This window comes from Takifugu flavidus, chromosome 5 (genome assembly GCF_003711565.1).
Source record: "Takifugu flavidus isolate HTHZ2018 chromosome 5, ASM371156v2, whole genome shotgun sequence".
NCBI classification, from domain to species: domain Eukaryota; kingdom Metazoa; phylum Chordata; class Actinopteri; order Tetraodontiformes; family Tetraodontidae; genus Takifugu; species Takifugu flavidus.
Genome location: NC_079524.1, coordinates 6,467,174 through 6,494,778, shown reverse-complemented (window position 1 = coordinate 6,494,778; position 27,605 = coordinate 6,467,174). Strand labels below are relative to the sequence as shown.

At 46.7% G+C, this 27,605-nt stretch overlaps 1 protein-coding gene across 6 annotated transcripts; it reads left to right on the top strand.

Annotated features, from left to right (window-relative positions):
• The first annotated feature begins 5,854 nt into the window (after positions 1-5,854).
• On the top strand, positions 5,855-26,637 carry wscd2 (WSC domain containing 2). Of its 6 annotated transcripts, none has more exons than XM_057032566.1 (10): positions 5,855-6,001; positions 6,222-6,344; positions 17,126-17,997; positions 20,525-20,639; positions 21,434-21,618; positions 23,295-23,416; positions 23,485-23,659; positions 24,105-24,269; positions 24,346-24,546; positions 25,378-26,637. In XM_057032566.1, the coding sequence occupies exons 3-10, from the start codon at positions 17,595-17,597 to the stop codon at positions 25,728-25,730; spliced, it is 1,719 nt and encodes a 572-aa protein (XP_056888546.1). In that variant the 5' UTR covers positions 5,855-6,001; positions 6,222-6,344; positions 17,126-17,594; the 3' UTR covers positions 25,731-26,637. The 6 variants fall into 6 exon arrangements, with proteins under 6 accessions (XP_056888546.1, XP_056888547.1, XP_056888548.1 ...); XM_057032567.1 differs by having other exon boundaries at positions 5,893-6,109; XM_057032568.1 differs by adding an exon at positions 17,009-17,043 and having other exon boundaries at positions 5,893-6,344.
• The last annotated feature ends 968 nt before the right edge of the window (positions 26,638-27,605 follow it).

The following is a 27,605-nucleotide window of genomic DNA, read 5'->3' as shown; positions in this document are numbered from 1 at the left end:
CAGCGATGGCCGAGGAGCCGCTTCCCCATCTGCAGGGATGTAATATTTAATAGACGAGACCAGCTGCCGCTGATATCTCCGACAGGTCCAGAGCGTGCAGGCAGAAAATGAAACCTGATGCAGACTTCCTGCCTGAACTTTTCATGAGCCTCGTGCATTTTCACAACATATTTCGACACCTTTTTTGTGGTTTTTGTAAAGCACTTTTGGCTGCTTTAATTCAAGGCTGATTCGTGTGGTGGAATCAACAGTGGGTGTTCTAGGTGCTGCACTGCAGAGGAGGAAGACTGCTGCTAGCTTAAAAACGCTTAATCAATTCAAACTCCACTGCACACTCAGCTGTTTTAAAGGTCGAACTGTGCATTATGAATACAGGACTTGTCGGCTATGCATGAATAAGGATATATTTGTTTATGTATGTCTTCCATTTGAAGCCATTAAAATGCTAATGAGCGTTTCTTGACAACTATTCATATGCAGATAGAAGCTTTTCAGGCTTGGATGCTACAGTCTGCCCCATGCACCAGCAGTCAGTCTCTCTCCCTCTCACCTCTCTCTCTCTCACCTCTCTCTCTCTCTCACGCTGCTGTTGAGACAGTCACCACAATTTCTTTTATCTAAATAAATAGTCGAAAGGATGAAACGGAGCCCCGTTGTTCGTGTAAAATGTTCAACCTTAGTCCACAATGCTACTGTATCAAGACTGCAGAGAGATTTCTACATTGCTGTTCTCTGCTTTTAAGGGGATTAAATTTGGCCCAGAGGTAGATTAATGCATTTCATCCCTTTTCCGACCTGCGGCTGCTGCGTTCTGGAGCTTATTTCATTCAAGCCTGACGTCCTCCACATTCTCATTACTCCACAATGGCTTCCAATACAGGCCGCTTTATTTTCTCCAGTAAAAAAGGAATCATTTTCCTCTGAGCCATAAATATGCTTGTACTCAATGGCTAAAGGCATTATATGTGTAACTGAGATTATCTCTAACTGGAGATTAATCTTCTCGGTAATGACTTGCAAAGATTTATAATCTCACGTCTTACACAGATTTTACTTTGGCTCTGCAGACGCAGCTTCTACCGATCTGCTGCTAATAATCTGATCATTTACACTCACACGCACTTGAATGTACACACATTTACTACATATTAAGTAGTAAATGTTTGCAAAGCAGGACTATTTTGCTTGTTTCCACAACTTCAAAGGGTTAAGTTTGAGTGTTGAGACATGGGTTTCAGGTTGAAATCAGGGTTGGGGTTAGAGGTTCAGGCAGGTTTGGATGGTTAGAGTGAGGGTAAGGAGCTGCATAATGTATTACAACAGTCTCCCAATGACAGAAATGTGTGTGTGTTGTGTGTTGTGTGTTTGTGATTTTCAGGCCGCTGCTGCTCTTCTGTGCCCGTTTAAACAATTTGACACCCTGCAATTTTCTAAAGAGACATAAACCCCAATTACCAGAGTGAGGTTTTGTTGCACTCTGCTCAAAAACAAACTGATGCTCCGGTGAGCACAGTACGGGGGGAAAAAAGCCCTCTCGGCAAATTAGGTTAATGCTCTGTACAGGGAGCGGAAAATGTGATAGTCAATATTGAGCTTTTGCATTTGGAAGCATCATCGTAATTACTTTTCAATAGCATGTGAAACACAATTTCCTGCCATCGGGGCGATGCTGCAACGGCGTCTATTGTTCTTTGATCGGGAGGAAAATGATTTAATGTGGTGTCTTTTGATGCGTGAATGTATAAAATTGGACGTTTAACCTCAGACGTCTAGTTCAGCTCACACAGGAAGGTTCTGGACGTTTCTTATGTTTCTGCAGGTTCTTCAGGTCTCTAAGTTGCCTGATGATGATGATGATGATGATGATGATGATGATGATGATGATGATGATGTGTGTGTGTGTGGTGTGTGTGTGTGTGTGTGTGTGTGTGTGTGTATTCCTTCAGTTATTGGCCAAAGTTCCTGTTCGCTCATAAGAATTGAATTGATTTGCAAGTACAACGGTATAAATGGGTGTTTGTCTGAATTTGTTTACACGCTGTTTAACTTGGTTGGCAGAGGACGTTCTATGCTGAATTCTTAAACGCAACAGAACCTTTATTGACTTTGAACATCCATAAACCACGTTCAGAAGGAGACAATTTCTTTGAGCGGCTGAGGATGCAGAAAGCTTTCATTAAAGACTTGTCAGGCCGCCACGTTCCCTGATTAAACACATTTAACACTCGCCGCTCGAGCATTTCTCATCCCCCGAAACATCAGTCCGGTAATTGACTCAACAGGAAGATTCTGAGACAGGACGACAGGAAGAGCGGGATTGTTCCGAGCACAGCTGGAAACGCCAGACATCAGATGCCTCTTGTGGATTTTGATAATCAGATTCCACTTATCCATTCCAAGGATGCTAATTAGTGTTCCAGGGTCCAACCGTGTGGGGCAAACAGTGGCTGTTATGATGTCTGCCAGTGTTCTGGTGCCTTGACTGAGGCCCAGTTGCACATTAAAGGGCTCTAAATGCAGTGGGTCATCTATACTCTGTCCAGGGAGGAAGGTCCCAATCCCCACAACATAAATATAGATACAAAGAATGAGGATTTGGTGCAGCCTGAAGCGTTCCCTATGAGCCTACCGACTGGCCTCCAGACTTTGTCAGATGTTTCTGCGGAGATGCGTCGGACTGTGAGAGGATCCAGCCCAACCCAGGGCAGAAGTCAGGCTTCTATGATTATTTCATGGTGACTGAAGGATGTGGGTCTGTGGTAACACAAGCCTGAGCTGCAGTGACATTGAGACACAGGCTGAATACCAAATGACGGTGAGCCTTTGTGTGCACGCGCCCGTGCGTGTGTGTGCGTGTGTGCGCCTGCACCGACTGTAGGGCTGCTTCCTGCTTCGGCTACAGCTACGGTTGACTGTTCAGGATAATCTGATCATTAATTCATATTTCTAATTAATGCAGAGGGGCTTTTAAATTATTCAAATCCTGTTTTTCAACGCGTGGCGCTACATGCGTAGCGTTGTTTTTTGCAGCCTTCGGTGCCGCGATTGCAGCCGTTACGTTGTCTTTTTTGCTGCAAAATTTAAAATGATGAGCCCCCAATCTGAGAATACAAAAGCCTCGACTAAAACAACCTTGATCACTGACGTGTTGTGGGACATTCAGGTACGTCTCCTCGTCGTCAGGGCCGCTGTCACGTGCGCTGTTGCGCTGCAGCTCGGTTGGCCTGAAGGCGTCCAGACCCGCTCTGGAAATCTAATATTTATACCACAATCACTCCTGACTGTTGCTGCCCTAATGCATCATGGGAGAGTTTATTGGTCCCAGGATGCTTCCCTGTAGAACAGAAACCTCTGCTGCTGTCTGTCATCGGCTCCCGATATCTGACCTCCTTTAGATGACTCTTATGTGGGACCCAAAGCTCCTGTGGAGCCATTTTCTCAGACTTTCATCTGTGATGTTCCGGTTTGAGAAGTGCTGGAGTGGCAACAATTGATGACCGATGGCTGATCGCAGAGGGGAGGACGATACGTCATCTTCCAGATCTATAAACACGACACGGGATCGGTAGTTAGGAGAGGCCACAGTCAGTGACGTTTGAGGTGAAAATGAGAGATGGGGGGATCGGTTATATGAGTGTGTGGAAAGAGGAGAGTAAAAGGAACAGTTTAGTGGTTTCTTTAACATCAAAGTGCACTCTGAAAATCACTCCGAACTACACATCATTTCTTCATTTTAAATCTCTGCGGTCGGAAAACTGTTTTATTCATCTGTCATTGGTTTGTAAACACCGCTCTCCCTCCGCCTCTCCTTGAGGTAGAAACACCGCCACAATGGGATGTTTACACCGACCCGACGGCAGCTTTTCCCTCCAGGATGGCGAGCTAGAATTACAGAATCGGCTGCCTGGCAGTTGAAAACATGCTGGAGGCAACGACGGCTTCACAGGCGCATTTTCCCCCCTGAGCAGATAAGAGCGTCCCCAGCACGGGCGGAGCGGGCCCGATTCAGTGTTTTGGTTTTCTGTGAGTTACAAAACGTGCGACGCGAGCGGCGGCGGTGGCGTATTTCCTGTGGGGAACGTTTACGGCACTGGATCTGCAGCAGGGAGAAAACTAGCACCAATGACTCAACTGAGCAATTCCTTTCACCGTGCTCGTTTGTCAGAGCTGGACAGCAAACAGAACTGCGGCTGTTGCTGATGGGACATTCTCTCCATACCACCACCACCCACACATCCCCTAGAGATTCACACAATGAGCTCATTATTGGCTATTTACTTCTGTTGTCTGCTTCTGAGGGGTAGATGAACCAGTTCTGGCTGCACAGTGTGAGACCTAATGGCTTATGGTGCAAACAAAAGAGGGTTTAATCCTGTTGTCTTAGTATTATCTCTTTGATCATTCACCCAAATTCTGATCCACGCCCTTGCAACCCCCCCCCCCCCTTTTTTTCTATCCATTTACAGCAGAGTTTAACTAAACCAACACAAAAAAAGAAAAAAAAAACCAGTTTGTCTTCATCCAAGAGCTGCCTGAGAGTGTTTGGATTCCGTGTTTGGTGCCAGACTGCCTGAGTCTGCAAGAGCAGCATCACTGCTGCCGCCGAGGCCGTCACTGAGTCACCACGCAGAGAGCAGTAATTATAGGTGACAGAGCCACGGGCGACAGCGCAGACAGCAACAAGCCCGTGAGTTGATGCCGCTGAAAACATGCAGTGTCGTTTCTGCTGTGTCAGCACAGCATCCTTCAGGCACAGACCAGTGTTAAGCCTGTAATAACGGGGCCACTTAGTCTGATTGCAGGTAATCCCAGACAGGGACTCAGCAGGCTTTGACTAGACGTGACTAACTGACCGTAATCTGTAATTACAGATATAATTCCATCTTCCGTTTTCAAAGAGGGAAAAAACAAACCAAAAAGCAGGAGAGCGGCGTCTCTACCTGTGCTTTCAGCCAGCCTCTCCATTTCCGCTCCCCTTGTTAAGCCTTCAGGTAGCACCGTCGCTCTACGCCATCGATTTAACAGTCATGTTTGAGAGGGAGGCAGTGATAAAACTGATTGAAGCGCACAGTTTTACACAAGGAGATTTGCAGTTCAACAGAGAGGATGATCAGTACAAGTGCACAGCTGCGCGCGCACACACACACACACACACACAGACACACACACACATAAACACACAAGGACCAAACATCTGGAGATGGCTTTAAGGGGGAGAAGCAGAAATTAAAGGATTAAAAGCAGCATGCAGGGAAATTAGAAACCATCTTAGCGTTATTCACGTTATTACATTATTAATCAGTGTTCTCACTCAGCTCCTTTCCATACACACGCAAGCAGGTGCACGTTCCTGGCACACAGCATTATACGGCTTAAGTGCCCTTGACCTTTGCCATGTTAATGATTATTTTTTTTAAAAACACGGGATGGTAATATTCTGTACGTTCAGGTGGTATAATTTTTTAACGTCTTTTAAGAAATATATGTCACTATTAGCTAGGTCGAGGAAAAAGATCCTGTCTTTAAATATGATCAGACATTCATGTCTGTTTAATGTAATTAATTGAATTCCTTTTAGAACACCTCTGTCAGTTTAACACTAATTTGCTTCATCTTGACATTAATTTGCTACTTAACTCAAGATTATGCACTCGTCCATAAATACAGCTGCTGTATTCCCTGCGTCCAGTGGGCTCCATTTGGTCCCAAGAAATTATGCCGCACTGACCGGCGCTCTCATGGTAAGTCAGCCCCCAGTTGGCCCTATCAGTGGGGGCTGTGGGGGTCCTGCCCGGGACACTGAGCCTCTGTGTGCGCTGCGCCGCCGTCCTCTCGCTTTCGCACCACCAGGCGGCGCTGTTGAACCGCTCGGGGGCGCAGGGCGCACGGTGCGGCGCTGCCTCTCCGCAGCGTCAAAGAGCATTTCCTTAACGTCGGACAGGCGACAGAATCGACAGGTCGACCCTCTACCTCCATCACATCCATGCTTTGACCCGGACAGGTGACAGAGGGGGGGACTGAGGGGAAACACGAGCAGGGCTGGTTATTAACCGGGGGGATTACAGGGCCGATGGCATTTACTCCCTCTCCCACCGAGCGGGAGCTAGAAGTGCGTAGCTTTTCATCTGCGGCGCTGTACTGTAGATGGTTGAACGGCGCTGCAGGACCGCACGAGTTCTATTGCTGAGTGAAAAATAGCGGCTTCTTTCGCCCAATGACAGCCTCCCAAACAGGATCATGTTGCGGGTGCCTGTCGTGCAGATGAACGCTGGTGAAGACCATCCTCTGCTGAGTTTCCTCCTGCCAACTGCATCGCATCTGCCTTCTCCTGACTGTTGTTGAAGGTAAGCTCAACTGCACTAAAAATTTCATCAGGTTTGGAGGAGAAATGAGCTCACAAGTACATTGTAATCTTTTTATAATGGAGCTCACGACGAGCACTACTGGGCTGAGCGTTTGTGTGGTTTAAGGACAAAGAAGCTGACACTTGTTAAAGACGGTAGGCACGGGAAGGTTCGCCTTGACCTTCTAAAGACCCCCCCCGCCCCCCCTCCCTCCAACCTACAGTCTCGGTATTCTCTTTAATTTCCTTTTTCACAATCAAAAATGATTGCGTGTATTTGCTGCAGCATTTGCAGTAGCTGTAGCTGCCTTTGGTGTTTGGGGCCCCTGCTCTCAGTGGGCATTGGAGATGTTTGGTCTGTAACCAGGTGCACGGCTGGGGCTCCACGGACTGAATCATTGTCCCTAAAGTGTGAAGACGCCGGACTTTCATTAGCACACTTCTGCTAATTTTTAACCCGAGCTGCAGGAAACGCGGAGACGGAGGGGTGACGGTATTTCACCCTGCATTTTCTCCCCTCATTTCTCTCTACGCTTCAACCCATCTGTGGCCTTTTAAAGACAATAAACTCTGTCAGAGCTGGTTTATTTACGAATTCTTCAGGCGCCCTGGCTGTTCTGTTTCACCAGTGGCCAAAGAGTGATTCCACAAGAGCAGCTCTTCTAATGAGAGAATCCGCTTTTCTTGTATTAAATGTCTCTTGGTGAAATAAGAAATATTTTCTTAACATGATGTCGAAGGCATATTCCAGAATATCTGTAATAAGATGTACTGCAGGGTGCAGACTGGTGCTTCGCCGTGCCACTCAACCCCGCGTGTGATAACACATAATTAATTAAATAAAATCCATTAATTGGCTTTTTCTGCCACCGTTGTTTTTTGATGACCTTTGCTGCGCTGCCGATCATGCTATTGAACCTATTACTTACTGTGAAGTGTCAGGGCAGAGAGAGGGTACAATAATGGTTTCTAACATTGACCGCAATGTTGGAAAAAAAATCAATATTAAAATGAACTGTTGCTATTTCTGTGCCACGCCGCAGACAGGAAATAAAAGGCGGGACGAGCCTCGTGTTATGGCAACTGCGCGCTGAGTTCATAAGTCCTGAATCGAGGCCAAGCCGACCTGATCAATATGGCATTGATTCGCCCTCTCCCCCCGGTGCTGTTTCCAGAGCATCAGCTGGTCACACCCCGATAAAAATTGGTGCTCCTTTTACCCAAATAAAAGAGAGAGTCAGTCACTCTGATTTTACTGTTGCTAACTGAGGCTCCGTTGTCCCGTGAGCACATGCTTCCAGAAGCAGAAGTAAACAGGCATCACAGAGCGACGAGAACAACTGAAGCTCATAGTTACGCACTCGAGAACGGTGTGGGTGGGGGGGGGGCTGGTTCCACAACAACCGCCGACTCAGTAACACACCCCCGGGGGCTTCGCGTTTGTTATATCACTTATATTTAATTTCAGGGGACGTTTGTCTGTGAAACGCGGCTGCAGAGGACAACGTCAGAGCAGGGTGGACGTGATGTCCTCTGTGTGGTGGTGGAGCGGCCATCAGCCCAGAGAGACGGGAGGCTCTGAATTCCTTGACAGCTTATCTCTTCATCCTCTTGGCAACCTCTTAGGGACAGGCCAAGGATCGTCCCCAGTGGCTTTGGAGGTGGCCAGAGGAAGCTGAAAGGAATTAAAGTTTGCATGAGGGTGAACTGTGGGCCGACACATCACAGGGGGGCCCAGATCTTCATTTAGAGTCTGATAAATAAGCAGTAGAAAAGCTGGTTTTCCAGACAGGCTGACATAGCTGCTGGGACAGGTCAGTCTTGATGCACAGTTCACTAGATTCTCGGTTTATGGTGGGATTATGCACCGGAAATCCACAGTTTGCTGTCGAAAAAGTACAAAATTGTAAGTATCTTACAGTATACTTACATTACCCTATGCTAGAATGTTCACATGTGCTTGGTGGAGGAAGGACAGATTGAACTGGTTATATTTGGCACCTGCGGTTGAGCCTCTTGTCAGACAGAAACAGGCCTCCTGCTGTGCTGAGGACACAAATCCAAGCAGCTGGAGAGAGATTTATGTGTCTGCATCTTCTCCATCATAGATCAGGATACAAGGCCATAACACAATCCCGTGTTTTTGAATTGTTACAGGAGACCGCGGGTATTTCTCACATCTAGTGTGTTTAAATTGGCTCGTGCGCAACCTTCCCGACAAGCAAGCCCCATATTGTTTAAGATTGCGCAATCAAAAACAAAATCATCAACACACGTCCGTACTGTAAACCCGATAGGTTCAAGTACTAAAAAAAAAAGAAGAAAATTCTACAGTCGAAAAACCATGGCAACAAGAAGCTTGCACAACGGTTTTAATTACGTTCAGAAATATCCAACCACTGAATCTCAAACGGGGAAGTTAGGGCGCTAACACATGATGACTCAGAGAATTACCACATCTTATGTCCGAGGTGCTCCAACTTCACTTATTTATTACCCAAACAAAACATGTTGTTCTCTTTGGAGACATGAATCTTTAGTCAATTTAATCATTTCAACACATTCTTGGATTTTTTAACCCCTCCCAAACACAAGGTTTTATTGGGTGGTCACTGGTTGATCTGGGTCTGAGCTCCGGCTCCCCTCTGTCTGACCCACAGTCCCTGCTTTCCCTCCAGCCTATCAGATCGACTCACAACTGCGAGACGGTCCAACACTAACAGCACCTGGCAGGCGTAAAAAATCAACATGCCGAAAATGAAAATGGAGGATCTTTGCGAGGAAAAACAGCAGACCGACCGGAGAGCAGAGGAGAGTGGACCTCTCCTGGTTCACCCTGAGACGCTGCCAGGGCCAGATTAGCACGTCGTCTCTGTTATAGCTCACCTCGAGGAGAAGACCCGCTTGTCCTCTGGGCAATTTGATCCCTGGTTCACAGAACCGCCTTTGTTCGCGCCTGAGTGCTGCGTTCTGTTGCCTGAACCACCGAGAGTTCCAACATGGCAGCAGTCACACCTTTAAATGGGAAAATTCACTTTTATGGAGGAAAGAATGTTTATCTAACAGACTTCGGGGCGTAGATGATACTGGACCCCTCTGCAAACCGCTGAGTTCCCACTTGGACATCAATAGGTGTTTGTGTATGTGTGTGTGTCTCTGTGTCCGTGTGTGTGTGTGTGTAGGTCCTCTCTGGGTGTCTGGGAGCTTGTTCGACTTGCGCACTACTGAGGGAAGTTTTTCCCAGTTGCTGGGATTGAAAGTGAGCAGGCAAACGGAGATCCGCTCCGTTCGGTTTCCCAGCAAATCCTGTTTTACTATCCCACAATAACAAGTGCAAACGGGTGCGTCTCCTCCTGGGAATTCACCATTAAAGGGTAAACTCTCCTGATAGCTCGTTTGTACTGGGATTTCGTCTGAAAGACGCGCAACAGTAAACCAAGCCTCGTCTATTTATAAACACAAAGTAAGAACTTATTTTTATACCCGGTCTGACATGGCGTTGCATTAATTTCAAGCTGGATGAGCGCCTAAGTCTATCCCCTTATCAGCTGCTTTACTGAGCATGGCGGTAATCGGAGCACACGCTTCCCCAGTGCTAATATTCTCCGTCTGTCAGCGGCGTTGGCCCCAATGTTCGGAACTATCACATGCAGTAAATGAAGCACGCCTGGTCAGCCACAAGCCCGCTGCTACGCCCCGTCAACCCTCATCACCTCTGATCTCTGTGCAGATGTCTTACCCAGGTTGCTCCGGGGTGGGAGGACTCAGCCCAGCTCGCGCTCAGCACCTCACTCACATCCCAGCGCAGCCCAGTTCAGCCAAGCGTGGCACCTTAGACACGGGCCAAAACTCAGACTGCAGTCCGCTTCCTTTTCGGGACAACTCTTACGTGACTACAGTGATCGCCTTTTTCTTTTTTAAATTAAGATTATATCATCAGGAGCAAGAAAATCTATATAATCTAGACTCCTACTGGGGGTCGGAGGTCAGCGAACGCCATGTGTGGCGCCCCCCAACAAAGGACACGCTTAAATAGAATCCCGGCGCCAGCTCGCGGGACCATGTTTGCCCATGAGTCCATGTTTGTGCTAAACCCCTGGACTCACTTTCAAGTCCAATTTGTGGCTTATGTCCCCCCCCAGATCCCACCCGCCCCCCAGCTCCCTCGGCAGCCTCTGTTTACGTCAGTTTTATTGGATTTGGCTTTTACTCTGTTTATCTCCGGAGCTCTGAATGTATTTCCCGGCCTCCCCAAAATTTCCCCCAGCTCTCCGTTAGCGTAGTGCTGAGGATGTAATCGGTCAGTGTTCCTCTACCCCCCCCCCCCATTTTTGACAGTGTGACGTATTCAGACTGTTGTGGTGATTCTGTCAAACGTTTAATTGTCCTACAAGTGGCACAGGAGCACATTTTCTGGATTAGAAAAAACCAAATGTGGCCCTCCGCTGTGTCTGTCCGTGTCCAACACACTACACCCCCCCGCCTCAGTGCACAACGTTGCCTCACGCAGCCTTCCATCGTTGCAGAACTGTTCTTATGTCAATTTCCTTTCGACTCGCCGTCCAAGTAACAGCAGTGACAACACGCAGGAAGCAGCGTGATGCAGAAAGCGTCAGCACCCCCCCCCTCCCCGATGATGTTCGCGTTTAATAGGACAGGAAATGCTGACAGCGAGCCTCCGGTGCTGTTCGACCTTTAATAGGCAGATCTGCGTGATGCTGATGAGTCCCGCGGTTCGGCGTGCTCGCGGGGCACCGCAACCGGGACGCGTGGTCGCCCGGGAACTGCTCTTTACTGCACGTAATTAATGGTTGCCCGCGACAACGTGACTTCTGTGGTCGTGCCAGTTCGTCCTCATTTTACTGAAGATCGTGACGCGTCTGTGTAAGTTTAAATCCCGCAGACGGACAATTGCAAATGGTGCTGATGTGGGTCTGAACGCTCCGGGAATATGGAAGTACAATTTTACAATGGACAGTGAAGGCATCGTGTCTGATAAATGACAGGATCCACCTCCAGGTGTGTTTTGTGCAGTATTGTGGATCTGCAGTGATCGCGGCCTGCGGCAGGCAGGATCGGCTTCATTCCAGACAACATCTTTAGCTTCTTTAATCCTCCCTTTACCTCAACTTTGAATTTGCAGACGTATCTGTGTGTGAACGCACGATTGTCAAAACCCCCGACTCCATTATCCGTTGATGCTGAGCTGAAGAATGTGAAAGGTCGACACGCCAAAGGACATATTGAGGGATTTTGTTCTTGCTCAAACCGCGCTGATGTGTGCAGGATTAAGCCGCGAGGCCGTGCTGTGCTTTTCTAATAAAAAGAACAAGAGGACCTTCGCGGCGTTAAGTTGATATTTTTCTCAGCGCTCATTTCAGATCCCACCGACGACTCCAGGAGCACGGAACATTACGGCAGTTTAGGAACAACAGCAAAGAGCAGCGCTCGGGTCCTTGATCTTGGCTGAAGAGCGGCGGTGCTCCAGAAGTCTGACCGTTGTTTGAGGACACTTGAGAAGAACGTGCACCTATTACCACGGGGGCTTGAATGTTCGCCCGAGAGTGTCTCCTACTTCACTGCACTGCCGACTCCGTGTCTAGGGAAGCAGTACGAGCCAGAAATACAGATGTGTGGAAGCTTGCGCTTGTTCTCTGCCTGCTATAGTTTTCAGCCACACTCTGAATGTGTGTGTGTGGGGGGGGGATCATTGTCATTCCGGTGGCCACAGGGGCGGCAGCTCAAATCTGCTGCACAAAATGGAAGCGGCGGCGCGTCCTCTGTGGGTTTTTTATGTTAGCATTTCTAATATTTTGCAGCGTTGTGTGTGCTCTCCTTTTTGGTCAGATTCCCATGTGAGGAGCAACTACAGTTGTTTTTGTCACTCTTGCTCAACAGTATTTGGGGAAACCCTGGCACAGTCTGCGCTGCCTGCTTCCTGCTGCTGTGGAATTTTCCGTTCCCCCACCAGCTTGTTATCAGCTACGCCTCCACCTGGTGCTCCCTCCCGCTCCTCACCTCCAATCAGCTCCGTCTAAAAGCAGCCCCGATTCGCTCCCTCTTCGCCAGCATCTCTGTGCGCCAAAGCTGGCTGTTGTTGCAAGCTGGCGCTCATTGATTTCTTGGTTTGGTCTCGATTAGCCTCGCGCCTTCTCGCCTCTGTCCTGGTGGACACTGCAGCCATCTGTCCATGACTGCAAGTTCTAAGTTTTCGCTCCTGTCCACCTACTGCCAGCCATTAAACCAACTGAAAGGCCCGTCACTAACTTGTGTCTTGGCTAACCTCTGGTGTTTCTTGCTGCAGTCCCATAGTTAAAACCGAGGGAGCCTCTGTGCTCGGTACAGGTGGGAGAGGACTAGCCAGGAAGACTGCAGTTAAGACCTTTGTTAAGTTTGATGGTGGGAAACATGTCAGGCAGCCCTCTGCTGCTGGATAATTGCTCTGTTTATGATGTCATTAGCGGGGCAGATTCACAAGATCGCAGCCGGAATGTCTTTCGCGGCCAACAAGTAGCAGCAATTGAGGATGAGTTTGAAACCCCTCACAGTGGGAAGATTTTTAATATCTTATCTCTTCTTTCTTTACTCTCTCACACATCATTACTGCCCAGCCTGACTTTCCTGCCTGCACACAAATTTCCTCTCTCAAAAATCACAGTCCTCCTCCTTTACTTTCTTCATTCCCTCCAGTTCTGTCAGATTTAGCTCAGAAATATTCTGTTATAGTGTTTCCTTCTAAATTCTTTGCTGCTTTGTGTCCGCTTTCAGACCTTGGATATTTTTCTTGCTCCAATTTCATCTCAATTCTGGAACACCTCCCCTCAACCACAGAACCCCAGCCTAATGCTACTGTGCACCATTCCCAGGAAAAGATTATAATATTTTTAGTCCCTTTTAATGTACCTCTCTATCAGAGAAAAAGGTTATTATGGCGTTTAATGGAACATTGGGTATAATCAGGATTACAATGAGCTTTTCTCTGCCATCTCAGGCTTAATTTTCATATTTTAATATGGCGTACTTAGAAACTCCTTACCCTGATTGGTCTGTTCAGCCTCTGCAATGTCGGATGCCCGGATATGTGTAAACACCCGACGGCTTTCAGCTGGAGCTCCAACCAAACACATCAATCACATCATGATGGTAAACAAACACTATCATAATCTCTCCTTTAGGAAATGCTGATCCCAATCCTAATTTTTCACTTCCTGATACAGAAGATACACAAAGAGACGTTCCATGTCTGTGTTTTGGTTTTTTTTAAATTTTCAATAACAGGAGGTATTTCAATCAGCAAATTCAGACAAAAGACATCGTACATCTGACGGTTATCTCCTAAGTGTCTGTTTACAGTTTGTGTAATAAATGACACTTAATGGCTCCTGAACAAATAAAGGTTTAATTGAAACAAATGTAATTAACCTCAGCCGGGCATTAAGGAGAGATTAATATAAAGATTATGGGAGCGTTGGATATCCTATTTGGCACCAGTCTGCAGCTTGTCTGCATTAATTAGAGCAGATTGGTGTATTTACAGTGTCTCACATATGTTCAGGAGATTACAGAGCTAGAGCTTAGCCTTTCGATGAGATAAAAAAAAATGTGCATGGAGAAAATCAAGCTATGAACACATTTGAGTTGCAATAGATGTTTTAAGAGGCGCAGATGTGAGCTTCTAACGATGCTAGGTTGTTTAGGGCCCTAGCTGAGGTCACATGTCTCACAGGTCCATTGATATGTCTGTTTTACATTGAAATCGTCCATTGAATCTGTCAGAAACACTCCCAACACCTTAGCTGCTGTGTGGCAGTTTAGGTTTTCCTGTTTGGGGGCGGTGTTGCTAGTCAGTGGGTGCAGAACAGCCTCCGATATCACTGCAGGAGGGATGTGATCTTTAGTTTGATTTGACTTGACAAACACGGTTAATGCACACTGGCAGGCCAAGCGCAGTAGGAGAGCGGAAAGACAGGCTCCGGGGTGAGGGGAGGATCAGGGCTACAGCGGCTAACATTTTAACCCTTTTGCTGCTGAGTGACTGAGGCAAGGTTGCTCAGAAGTTTTGTTTTTACAGGCTAAGAGATGAAGATACCCGATGGCATGATACAGTTAGACGTTAGGAGCAGGTAGAGAGGACGATGAGGGCTGATGACTTCCTTCCTGCTCAGGCCAGCGGCGGAGCAGCAAACAAACATTTCCTTCTGTCTGCGTTAGCTCTGTGAACTCTACTACAATAATGGGTGTTTCAGCCACCGACTGTTACGACTGTGCCGTTTTGTTTCTCCCCACATTCCTCTGACTGCCAGTTTTGAAAACTGTGGAAATACTATCGAACATGTTTTACACCGTGGGAGGATTTCACAGCTAATTTAAATCAGCTGCTGGGACTTGCTGGGAGAGTTTGAGCTCTGAGAAGGCCTTGCCCAGCCGAGGAAGCCAAGAGCGATTATCAGCGCAGTCGCATCTGCCTCAGAACGCTCCACTGTGACGGTCAGGTTGAAGGAATCGTGGAAACGTGCATCTACAAATGTGATTATGCCATTATGACTTTTTTAATCTTCAGACCTCTTCAAAACTGATTGTGTGTTATCTGCGTCAGATCAAGGTCACCTCTTTGCAGCAGCATGACTCCGGCGCTCCGGTTGTCTTTGTTTCTGAACGCAGCCCAGTGTGGCAGAGCCTGGTTTCCCGCAGCCCAATGACTTCCATGACAGATGTCAAGCTAAACTGGCTGTGGGTTCTGCTCAGCAAAGATTAACTTCGATGATTCCTCCTTTAAATCCGCTCTGATTAAATATTTGCTGGCTTATTTAATATAATATGAATTAATGGTCATTGAGTGCATGTCTGCTCCAGTTCTGTGGCACTGAAGGACTCATCATCTACATGTCATCATTCTTTTTATTCAAATCTGCTGTATTTTTTGCATTTTTTTGAGAACTTTTAACTGTTGCAGCCCTTTTACGGGTGTCTGGTGCAGTCATAGATTTTGTGGTATGTCTTCCTAGTTTCCGTCTGACGATATAACCTATTATCAGAAAACCTTTCTTCCATTTGCACACCTTCATTCCTTCTGAGAGGCGTGTGCTGAAAGATTGTTCTCCTCAGGCTCCGCCCTTCCCCCCGTAGGGATCTAAGCTACGATGTTTTTACAGATCTGTAAAGAAAACAAGCTTTTCAGTCTAAAAACATTGTTCACATTGTTTTAGGGTGAATGCTATTTTTTTGCCTGGAAGAAGACTAACTCCATCAGCTGGTAGCAAAAACACTGCCAGGCTGACGGATCAGCGTTGTGAGTCACTTTAAATGATTCCTGAGCCCAGAGCCTTTGTCCTGGAATGAAAAGATCACTGAACGATGAACGATCAGTTGTTTTAGAGCAGGATTCAACATAAAGATTTGCTTGGTGCGTTCAGGCCACAAGGAAATCTTAAGTGAGGGTTAAATATTACGAGTTGTCAGTTTATAGCTCATCTAACAACCCATCGTGTCCACAGTAAAAACACAACGTGTACTTGGTGCGTGTTGTACGTGACAGATAAATAACCGCTGAATTGTATTTTAATTTAAAACCAGAAACTCCCGAATGAAAGCAGAGGCCCTGGGCCCTGGTGCAGTGGCTCAAGGGTTAACTTAATAAAACAGCACAGATAGAGCAGCCATAAGGGATATCAGCCAGGCAAACTGCTCACGTCGTCACACCATGAAAGAGGATGCATGTTTTGACCCTCTGTCTAGATGGGGGGGGGGGGATTAAATCTTTCCATTTAAACAGGATTGAACAAGAAGGAAAGGCAGCGAGAATTTAAATAGTAGGAGGGACGATCACAAAGCCCGCAGCGTCATGAAAGAGGAGTTAAGGAGAAACGGTTACGATGTTTATTTGAGCAACGAGACACTAAAGCAATGCTCAGGATGACTCCAGCCGTCCCCTAACACAAGCAGAATCAGATCCGTTTCTCCTTGAGAGTCCCGGACTCTTCCCAGACAGCTGGAGGAGGAAAGTAGAGGAGCGGAAAGCTGGAGGGTGGGGGGGTGCGGTGTCAGTGAGGTTTCAGGTGACAGGTATTCTGCGGATTTGCCCCGGGCCAGATGGAGAGCCATGAGGGCGAGTGTCCACTCAAACGCTCTGGAAAACTCTTCGACCCTGAGCAGTGTTGCATTACACCTTCCAATTGTAGCCGCTCAGCTCGTCCCAGAACAGAGACTCCTTTGAGGGAGGCAGCAGACACAGTTGGACCCCCCTCTCCCCACACACACACACAAACACACACACACCAAAGCAGTAGAAGCTCGTTAACAGAATTATAAGGAAAAGAGACGTCTGCAGCAGATGTTTTTCATCTCTCACTGTAAATTAGTCGACCTACAGTAACTCTGTTCTTTGAAAATCTCCGGAGCTCTGTTCTTCTTCAGACAGACTAACATCACATTAGATCATCTGGAATGTTTTTAATTCCCGTCTGTTCCCGCAAGCATTCGTGCTCAGACATCAGTGAGAATGCCACAGGGTACAGCTTTGTTTCTGCTCTCCCTCCCGGCTGCAGCTAATTTGTGAGAGATATCGTGGAACCGAGCTTTGTGTTTTTTGAACAAACTAACGCCAGATAATGTTCCCACAAATGTGATTGCTTTGATTCGTCTTTGTGTACTTGTGTGTGTGTGCAGGTGACGTTCTGACTTCATCCTTGAGGAAGCTGCTGGTGCTATTCCTCCGTTTCTGTGCTTCATAAAGCTCGCTAAGGCCGACTCTGATCCCTCCTTTTCTGTCTGTTTTTACTGCAGATGGTGAGTCATGCCCTCTCTCTACACCGATCATCTCTGTGAATAGCCGGTCACAAGGAGAGCTGCTCCGAGCCGAGCTGCTAAATAAAAACTTGCCTCCCTTCGGTGCGGCGTGGGAGAAAGTGTTGAGCGTCTGCCGTCCTGTCGGAGGCGAAAGCGGCTCGGGGCGATCGTCTTTCCCCCTGAGCTTCTCACCTTTCAGGAGGCGCTCCCAGGGACGGGCTGTCAGCGGGAATGCTCGGATGCTCTCGAGTGGGCCGGATCCGCGCAGATGTCGAGCTTTTCCCTCGCCAGGCTGGAGGCGCGTGAGTGAGAAGCCATGCTGCCGTTCGGACGGCGTTGACGCGGGATTGACGCGCTTTAATTGAACATTTCCTTCAGTTTGCCCTGCTCTCTGTGGGGAGTTTTCAGAGGACCCCGTGGAAAACCGGTGCCGGTTCTTCTGCTTTATGACTTTTCACCATCACTTATGCAAGCGGCAGGTGGAGTCAGCATGGCCAAAACTCTGCTGAAGATACAACGCTACTTCCGCAGGAAACCTGTGCGATTCTTCTCCCTCATCCTCCTCTACCTCACCGCCGGAAGCCTCGTCTTCCTGCACGCCGGCTTTATAGGGGAGAGCGGCCCCGGTGGCAGACGGAGACGGGACAATGCGGTAGCTTCAGGGAACCCGAACTCGCTGTCAGACGCTCGCGGGCTTGGCGTCATTCGAAGAGGTTTCAAGGACAGATCGGGAAGGAGATATGGTCCCCCCTGGATGAAAAAGACGGGCGAAGAGAGGCAGGAGGCGGCGCGCAGGGGGGGAGACTACGCCACCAACTGGAACCGCGCGCTCAAAGGCCGCAACGCCAAAGAAGTGGATGATGGACGAGGTGGGTCAAACATAGAAATATATAAAGATTCAAGTGTGGCAAACATGGGATTCTTCTCCACACTCAGATCCAGTCCAAATCTGGTGCAGATCAATAGAAATGGGATTTGCGGCTCCACTTAATCCATTTTAAATGAGAGAATAATCACAATATGTTCCAGCGCAGACGACTGCTATGTGGAAGCATTAATAATTCCTATGTGTGGCGGGATTATTATTTCAGCTATTATCTGAGTAATTACTTTAATGATCTCCTTTTTCCACAGCTGTTGATCAGAATATTTAACAAATTGGAAGAAATTGAATGTTTTAATTACTGGCCCATTTGTTATGTGCATCCACCGGCAGACGCACAGACGATAGCATCCCGGAACGTTTCATCTCGACACGGAATTCAGTTAAAGTAGTGTCTGATTACAAACTGCGCCCTCCTAATGGCTCTGGGTTTCTTCTTGTAATTGGTCACATCGCGAATCTCTTGAGAGTGCGGTGAGATGATGATTATATACCGTGTCTTCTCTCCGAGAGCGTCTGTCAAGAGTTTTACACACTCACGCGCACACACACACGCACACACACATACGGTACACAAACTGGTGCTGTTGCTGCTCGGAGCGCAGCTCCATCAAACTGATTTTTTTATTTTTAAACTTGTTTTCTGTGTGTGTGCCAGTCCTGACAGGGGGGCGTCTGTATCAGAAGGTGTCTCTGCAGCCCGTGAAATCGCGTAAGGGTCCTGAAATGTGAGGCTGCGCCGTTTTTGTCCAGAGCTGACACCTCTGACCTTGGCGGGAACAAATATCCTGCTATGTTTTTCTTTCCCAGATGAAACCTGATCAAATTAGCTGATAAGAACGGATCATTTTCGCCGCCACCCCCCGATGCTGAGCCCCCATTTACGCTTTCAAGAGTTAATAAAAGCAGGTGTATGTTCACAAACACCAGATCATCAGATATTCTGGGATTCTTAATTTGGATTTGATCTGGACTTAAAGAATTTTTAATATTTAGAACAAATGTCTCCATCTTTTCTTTTTTTTAAAGAGTTTTGACAGCAGCTTGTCTACTTTAATTAACAGTTATCCAATTATTCTCAGTGATGATGCTCACATATTTCCTCCATCTTTGAGTCATTGATGCTAGCGTCAAATATCCAAGGAGGGCAGAATGAATAGGCCCATAGATGAGACCTGCATGCTGGCTGGAGCCTGAGAGACGGGGACACACACGTGCACTTACACACACACGTGAGCAGTTTAGAGTTTCCGTTTGACCTAACATGCACCTCTTTGGATGGAGGGAGTGCTTTCAAATCCTGCAGAGGCGAAGGACCTGAACTGTGCACGCGCATCAAACGCGCTGATCAGCTGCTTTGAGAGCGTGACTGTAAATGTGCAGACTGCTTCCCTTCATGCTAGGACAACGCCAGTCTGTGCATGCTGCTGCAGCAAGTAAATAAGCAGCGTTTGTCAGTAAGACACAGCAGCAGCAGATTACCCAGCTGTGCATTAAAGCTCACGGTATTAAACAAAGAGGTCGTTCCAGCTCCAGCTCTTAAGCTTCTTTCGATCCAGGACCAGTAAAACAAACATATTTACAGTAAAAATTCAGGCTGATTAAGAGTAATCTCTCAGCCTGACGCGGCCCTTCTCTTCTCCTCCCATCCCTCCCGTCTCTAGAAGGATAACCTCACAGGACTGCAGCAGAAAGTGATAAAGGAGCAATTAAGCTTCAAAGCATTCGTTTGCTCTCAACATCCAACTCCACTCGTGGTGCTGCTGCCTTTACCACCTCCGGATACCTTTTAAGTGTTTTCCATCTATTCTCTCCCCTCACTGTAAATTCACTTCATCTCGCCGGCTGCAGACTGCAGCGGTCAGCAGCAACCGCAGAAGCTCCGGAGGATAGAATACGGAAACTAGCACAAAGGTGACGCCGGTTAAATTGATCCTGCGGATACTGCGGGGGGAACAATAACGGTAGCAATCCCACGGATGCATCTGTTGCACCAGTCATTCCAGAGGAGGCAGATTACCGCCGCAGACCACACACTGCTAAAATGCAGACCTTTGGACCATAAACAATTAAAGTAATGCACGGCATGAGCACTCATTGAGCTATTATAAGAGGCTCAGACGGGTTATAGCGCTGCACAGATGGCGAGAGGTTTGATTGTTAAAGGTGCACTGGAGGCTGAGTGTGCCACCGCTGACACCCGAACACACCATTCCCTCCCCCTTTACAGACAATTGTGAAATAGTGCAGAGATGGATGCCACTGCAGCTACAGGCCACTAGAAGGGGGTGTGTGTCTTTATAAATAAATGAAGTCTCTGCCCCAGTTTGGGCTCCTCACATGCGCTGCTACTACAGTGTGTTGGCATGCGAAGAAGCTCCTGTTACAATGAGGACTGAGTCTATGACCAAGCTGCGTTTTGACGCTACTGTGCACGACTTCAGTGCTAGAAACGAATGTCTTTTCTCTGTCTTTCACTGCACACAAGTAAATTAAACATTCTTCCTTTTCAGCAAAGTATATCGGCTGTTACATCGATGACACGAAGAGGAGAGCACTTAGAGGAGCTTCGTTTTATGACTACAAAAAAATGACTGTATTCCGTTGCCAGGACAACTGTGCAGAAAGGTATGGAAGCAACAAAAAACAACTACTGGGTGCCCCCGTTTGTTTTCTTTTTCTTTTCTTTAAAAGCGACACAGGAACTGATAGTCTTGAAGGGCTGATGAGTACATTTTAGAAAGCCCGACTGAAAGGTCGACTTCCTCATGTAGAATTTCATAGTCATGTTGTCAGAATATGAGGAAGGCCATCAACAACCTTTGTTGATGTGGGTTTTGTCCAAACTTGGCTCATAAATCAACCTTTCTCTCAAGGTCTAATATGCAGAAAACACATCACCTTCAGTTTCATTTCATTGTTTGTTTGTTTTTTTTAAAAACCCATTGATCAAAGTGGTTTTATTTTATTGATTTTTCACAGTCACAGCACAGTCACTGATAAATGACTAAAAAATCAGTGTTTAATACTGTTGCCTGGTAAAGGATGGTTGTGGGTTTAAATCCTGGGCCATTTCTCTGAGGAGCTTGTGTGCGTTGAAAGCACGGGACCAAATTTGTTATATGATTGTGCATCTGACCACTGAGGGTCAGGTTTTACAGCCTCCATCTCTCCTCCTCTCGTCTCTGTTTCTTCTCTTTCTCAACTGCCTCATCCATCTTTCTTTCACCTCTTTTTTTCCCTCCCTGAGGGATCATGTGAGGATTAAATGGAATGCAGTGAATTCCACTCACAGAGCAGAAACCTGGGACAGACAGAGGCCTCCTGTGTGCATCTGTTTATTACACTTGACAAGTGCTGTTACTTAACCTCTCGTACACTCATCGTACACCTCCTCCTTCTCCTGTTCCCCCCTTTCCCAGAGGTTACATGTACGCCGGTTTGGAGTTCGGGGCAGAATGCTACTGCGGCCACAAGATCCAGGCACCGAACGCTTCCGAGAGCGAATGCAACATGGATTGTAAAGGAGAGAAGAGCAACCTGTGCGGGGGAGCCAACCGGCTGTCCATCTACAGGCTGGAGCTGAGCCAGGAGTCAGCACGCCGCTGTGAGTCTGACACCTCTGCAACGGCGGCTACAAAGACAAAACCCCTCCCGAGTTTTAAAAGAAAACGCGTGCTGGGATTATCAGATGGGGCGCATTTTTTCCCGAGCCACCTTTGTTTGATTCTGGGTTAACGCCGCAGCGGCGAGCAGGCTGCGGTGCAGTGTTCCCCCCCCCCCCCCCCCAAGAGAGCCGAGCTACCTACATAACCCTGCCAGCTGTGGTCTGCATTCTAAACACTCGCCGCCCGCTGCTGCAAAACTGAAGGCAGGGCTGATGATTAGAGATGAGAAAGGTCGGTGTGTGGAGGCGGCGTGTTTCAAAACTGCTGCAACTCGGGGGTTTTTTCCTTGCTACATTTTTAAAAATCCAGAGCGAGGGGTGTTCAGTAACTTCTCACAACTTGTTTCTCCTTTTTCATGACCTTCTTCCTGCTTTGGCGTTACAATCAGCAAAGGTAAACAGGAGGAGCAGATTAATATGTGTGCATGTATACATTACGCATTGTGCTGCAGTTTGCTGCTGCACGGGTGTCGTTTTCATTTCTCTTTTTCTTCCATCCTCGGCTGAATCTGCTCTTTGTGCTGGACCCTGATCTCAATCATGTGAGACGCACAAAGAGGAATTGCGAGAAATGTGATGAGGTTGCTTTCCGATCTCAGAAGCATCACATGAAGGTGGTTTTTTTTTAGCCCTTCAATAATGACGACTCTTGTGTTGGCTCAGGCCTCACGGACGTGCTTTGAAAAGGAGAAGCTGATATTTAACACGAAAGCTGAGAGAGAAAAAGGTGAAAAAAAAAATTAATAAAACATTTGGTGCACAGCCTGTGCACCAAAGCAGAAACCCGCTGCTGTACAGAGAGCGGCTCTACAGTCAGGAGCTGGATTTAGAAACATGCTATTTGCATATTGTTGGTTTGACTGATGTTAGGAAGAAAAAAGTCTTGCGTCTTTAGTTTCCTTCCCTTCTCCTGACACTTCCTGGGGAGGAAGTGAGCAAATGCAGCAACATGAAGAAAGTGTAGACTTTCTTAAAATCTTGCATCTGGAATTTGAAATTCACAGTTAGTCACGGCAAATTTAATAGCAAAGACACTTTTGTTTAATAGAGGTTTTTCTCTTTTTTTAAACTAACAATAATAATAATAAATAATTATCTGAGTTTATCAAATACTCATGGGTTCATTTTTTAACCCCCCCCCCCACTCCTCTTGCTTAATAGGTTGATCTGAAATTATGACATTTAACATCATTTTAAATCCTGTTTCTAACTTCCTCTGACAAACACTGAGTAATTCTTGTGGGTCTGTTGCTGTGGCCAAGGAGATTTTTATATCCATTGGTGTTGAGGCCACGATGCCGCTCAGAACATTGACAGGTATTAAAATAAATTTCCCTGCAAAGTTGAGGGAGGCAAGTTGCCCTTCATTTTTAAAACACTGATGTCAGAAAACAGCCGCTCCTTTCTACGGGCTTTGTCACATCAGAGTGAAGACCTGAGGTTAAAGGTCATCCTCACGCAGCAGGGTGTTCAGGGCCGTTAATGACCGGGCCCTCCGGGCTCTTCCTCTACATCGGGAGGGTTCAGTGAACCGAGCGTCGTCACACTGACGTGTGTGAAGGGGGATCCTGGGGACGTTTTGACGTTGTTGTGTTGTGTCTGTTGTTGTGTTTCAGACGGCAGCGCCATTTTCAAAGGCTGCTTCCGCAGGCCGGCCAACGTGAGCCTGGCCCTTCCTTTCAGTGCTGTCATCCAAAACATGTCTGTGGACAAGTGTGTGGACATGTGCACCGAGAAGGTGGGGCGCCCTCTTCATTTGTCTTCATTTGCCCGAGAACGTGTTGTGATGCCGGATATCTGTTCCAGGAAAAATCCCTGGCCGTCCTGTCAGGAGATCGATGTCACTGCGGCTACCCGTCGCCTCTCTTCTCCCTCCATGAGCCGGAGAACGAGGACGTGTGTGTCCACCGCTGTCAAGGCGAAGAGTTCGAGAACTGCGGCAATGACGAGTACTTTGTGGTGTACCAGACACAGGTTCAAGGTAGCGACACGTTTCCCTTCTTATTCTCATATGTCGCTATTAAACAGCCCCCTCTGAAGCAGGGATATGGCATTCAGAGGTGCATGCTGGGAAATCAGATGGTTGAAGTTTTACTGCAGTTCACTTAAAGATTTAAATGTACAACAAACAAAAACCTGTGTAGGAAGTAAATGCTCTCAAAACCGTATTTCTACTTTTTTTTTTTACCGTTTAACCAACACATACGTCAGTGAGTGGGCTCTATTGGGAAGTCGCACAGTGTCATAATGTGTCATCTCCCACATTCGACCTTTTGTGACCTTTTGTGACCGTTCTTGGCATGAAGCGCATATTTGCACCGGTTCAATGACCTGCCAGTCTCTGTGTCAGTGTCTGTTGGCACCACCAGTGTTTGTCACTGATTATTAACAACCGTTCAATGGTGTAACCGTTTGACTTTTATCAGATAAACGCTGCATGGACCGCCACTTCCTGTCCGTTCGAGCCAAGCATCTGGTGGCTCTTGCCAGTTTTCCCGGAGCTGGAAACACTTGGACTCGCCACCTCATCGAGCTGGCCACCGGTTTCTACACTGGCAGCTATTACTTTGACGGTTCACTTTATAATAAAGGTGCGCTTTGATCTATAATTCTGCCATATTTACATAATATGACTGTCCTAAATGTGAGTGTGTGACTGTTTCACAGGGTTTAAGGGGGAGCGAGATAACTGGCGTAGCGGGAGGACCATCTGCATTAAGACGCATGAGAGCGGCAGAAAGGAGATCGAAGCGTATGACTCCAGTATTCTGGTGATACGAAACCCTTACAAAGCCCTAATGGCCGAATTTAACAGGAAATATGGCGGCCACATTGGATTTGCCTCCCAGGCTCACTGGAGAGGGAAAGGTGAGCGCACAGACTAAATTGTATTTTGAATCAAGCCAATTCCTCTATGATATAAGCTCCTTTTACGCAGCAGAAAACCCTAACCCTGGTAATAACCTTCCGAAACTGAGAAGTGGCCATTGATGAGCAGGGGTTCGTTTATTATCACTACAACATCAACAAAAACCCAGACAGATTTTTTCTTTTCGCCCTGTCTGGGAAATTTTGTGCTCGATTTGCTCGTCACTCTGCTTTGTCCAAGCTTTTAAAAATGTGTCAGCACAAGTCAAGTGTTAAATGAGTTGTGTTAAATTCCTCTGGGGTCCACTTGATGATTAAAAGCACTTATAATGGTTATTGTTTCTGCCGTATAATTAATGAAATAAAACCTCTGGGCCAAGTAATTGTCCATAAAAATGTATCCCATGTGCCAAGATCTTTTTTTCTTTTGTTCATATTCCACTTAATGCAGCGTGTTCTCTTGTCGAAGTAGGTCTAGTAACCATGGCAACTGATTTTTATTTTTTTTGTCCACATATCAACCCTGTGACATTTCATTGATTTTCCAGAAGCTAAAGAGAGTTGCCGACCTAGCAGCTGACTGTTTTTGTGAAAACCTCAGCACATCTGGCCCACGCTTTAGAAACGGTGTTTACTCCTAGTGTTGTTAGGGAAACGGTGCCGCGACAACGGGGAGGAGTCAGGCCTCTGCCCTTTGTTTTTTCAAGATGAAGCATGCAAATTGTCACGTCGTGCGCTGTTGGTGCTTTAGAGGTCAAGGATTCAATGATGTTTATTGCCCTGTCCTGAAGTAAGTAGTGTTCATGTCCCATGTTCTGGTTTGTCTTGCAGAGTGGCCCGAGTTTGTGAAGAACTATGCCCCATGGTGGGCGTCCCACACTGTGGACTGGCTGACTTATGGAAAGAATGTCCACGTCGTCCACTTTGAGGATCTGAAGAAGGACCTGTTCTCCAAGCTGAAGGAAATGGTCCAATTTCTGGGTTTGAAGGTCTCTGAGGACCGGCTGCTCTGTGTCGAGGGTCAGAAAGAAGGAAATTTCAAGCGTTCGGGACTGCGAAAGCTGGAGTACGACCCGTACACTCCCGAAATGCGAGCGAACATCGACAAACAGATCATAATAGTCGATGCTGCTTTAAGGAAGAGGACAATGTCTGGAATTCCACAGGAATACATGCCAAGATGATGAACGGAATCTCAGCGTTTCTCTTTTATTTCCTGCACCATTTCCTCGGTTTGAATGATGAATATTACTCTCATTTTCCAGCCACTTTCTCCCCCTCTTTCCTTTTTGACTTTTGATTTGTGTCTCCTTACTTTCAGCTTCATGCCCGATCAGAAGGGACAGTCTAAACTGTGTTTGTTCTCTGTGAACGGATGAAGAAGCACTCCTGCGTGCAGGCGTGTGCCTTAACATGACGAAGGTGCAACAGCTGTGACGTGTCCAGCTGTGCTGCGTCAACATAACTTCTCTGAAGGACCAAAAAAAGGCTCTGCTCGTCCTAAGATGAGAAATCTCTCCAGGAGGCAGCGGCCAAAAGAGAGAACATGATTATATACATTTCCGCTAATTAACGTCACACATGATGCACAGATAAACCCCCCCCCCCCAAAAAAAAAGCATTTTTAGGTTTAGCCGTGATTACTTTTTTTTGGGAATCATTTCGTTGATGGAAACGGAGGAAGCTGATGATTTATTTTTTGTTTGTTTTTACGTTTTCTAAACCCTCCGCAGAGGTTTTTCCTGCTTTCAGCGGTACTCAGTTCACGACGCCATATGCTCTGGAAGGTCAAACTGTGCATGAGCGAATGCGTGTGTTCATGTGTTAATGGCAGCGGAGCAGCCAGAAAACATGAAGCAATTTCCTTTCGTGATAATATGAATACATTGAATATATTTTTGTAGCGCGTGTGCTCACAAATCAACAAAATTTCTATTTTTAACTCTATAAATGCTTTAAACTTTATTGGCTCTGGCGTTCATTGACAGACTGGCCCTTTTTTTAGGACAAAGGTGTCATATTTGAATGTATTTTCTAAGGAATGAATGTAATGTGATAAGGCCCAATAAAAGAGTCTAGAAAATTGTCTTACATGGTCTCTTGTCTGTTGACCAAGTACAACCAACCAACGCTGTATTGTTCCCACTCACCTTTTCCTTAAAATCATCATCAGATCTGTCCTAAAACGACCACTTTTTATTCGAATTGTTGCTTAAATGCGGTGGACACACATGCATTTGCTTTATTGTGCATTTTTCTCGTGGTCCACCTATGTTTCCATCACATGGTCACGCCGCATTAATGGTGACGGCATCACCAGGGAGCCACTGAAGAACTGGTGGAAGATCTGATGCAGTCTCAACAGCCTCTTCTGTGGCCAGAAAGGCAGAAAAACAAGCTGTGAACATCTTAAAGCTTGTTGCAGCCAAAGTGCTTCTTTGCAGCCAATTGAGCTTCAATTTGAGAGATAATTTGGAGTCATGTTTTTCCTCGGCGAGCTGGAAGACAACGAAAAGCTGGGCAGAGCTGGATGATAATTACCGGCTGGGTAAAGCTCACCCCCGCAATTAAGCCTTTGACTGTTTTTCTTTCATTGTTCTGGAGTCTTGTGCAACTCCTTCAGCCCAGATCTGTCCACTTGTTAGACCGAAAACATTTCAAACCGCTGAGGGCCAAGAGACAGAAAAGAGAAGCTAAAAGCCACAAGCTGACAGACGGGTGTGGTTTAATTCACAGGGGTAAATGCAGTCTTACACGGCTAAAGTTAATCTCGACTCACCACATTCACTCAATTCAAAGAAAAAAGAAGTTTCTAGCTTTTAATTTACACTTCCTTTGACCTGATGCTGTATATTGATGCCATTCCCCACTAGAGTTCCGCCTTAAAAGAAAAAACAGTTAAGTTAATAAAGTAAATGAAAACACTCCTGGAGTCTGTTCTACCAGATTTATACTATACAAAAGGCTTATTTCCTCTGGGATTAAATTATGTGCTTCACAAGCCGAGGAGAAGGCAAAGCTTGCAACATATTTAATTATCGACAATGTTGCTGTGAGTC

What these genes read in the sequence shown, in the direction of transcription:
- wscd2 (XM_057032566.1), top strand. Translation starts at nt 17,595, where the DNA reads ATGCAAGCGGCAGGTGGAGTCAGCATGGCCAAAACTCTGCTGAAGATA. An exon ending in GTACCAGACACAGGTTCAAG is followed by an intron (nt 23,660 to 24,104) that starts GTAGCGACACGT and finishes GACTTTTATCAG; the next exon opens with ATAAACGCTGCATGGACCGC. An exon ending in CGGTTCACTTTATAATAAAG is followed by an intron (nt 24,270 to 24,345) that starts GTGCGCTTTGAT and finishes ACTGTTTCACAG; the next exon opens with GGTTTAAGGGGGAGCGAGAT.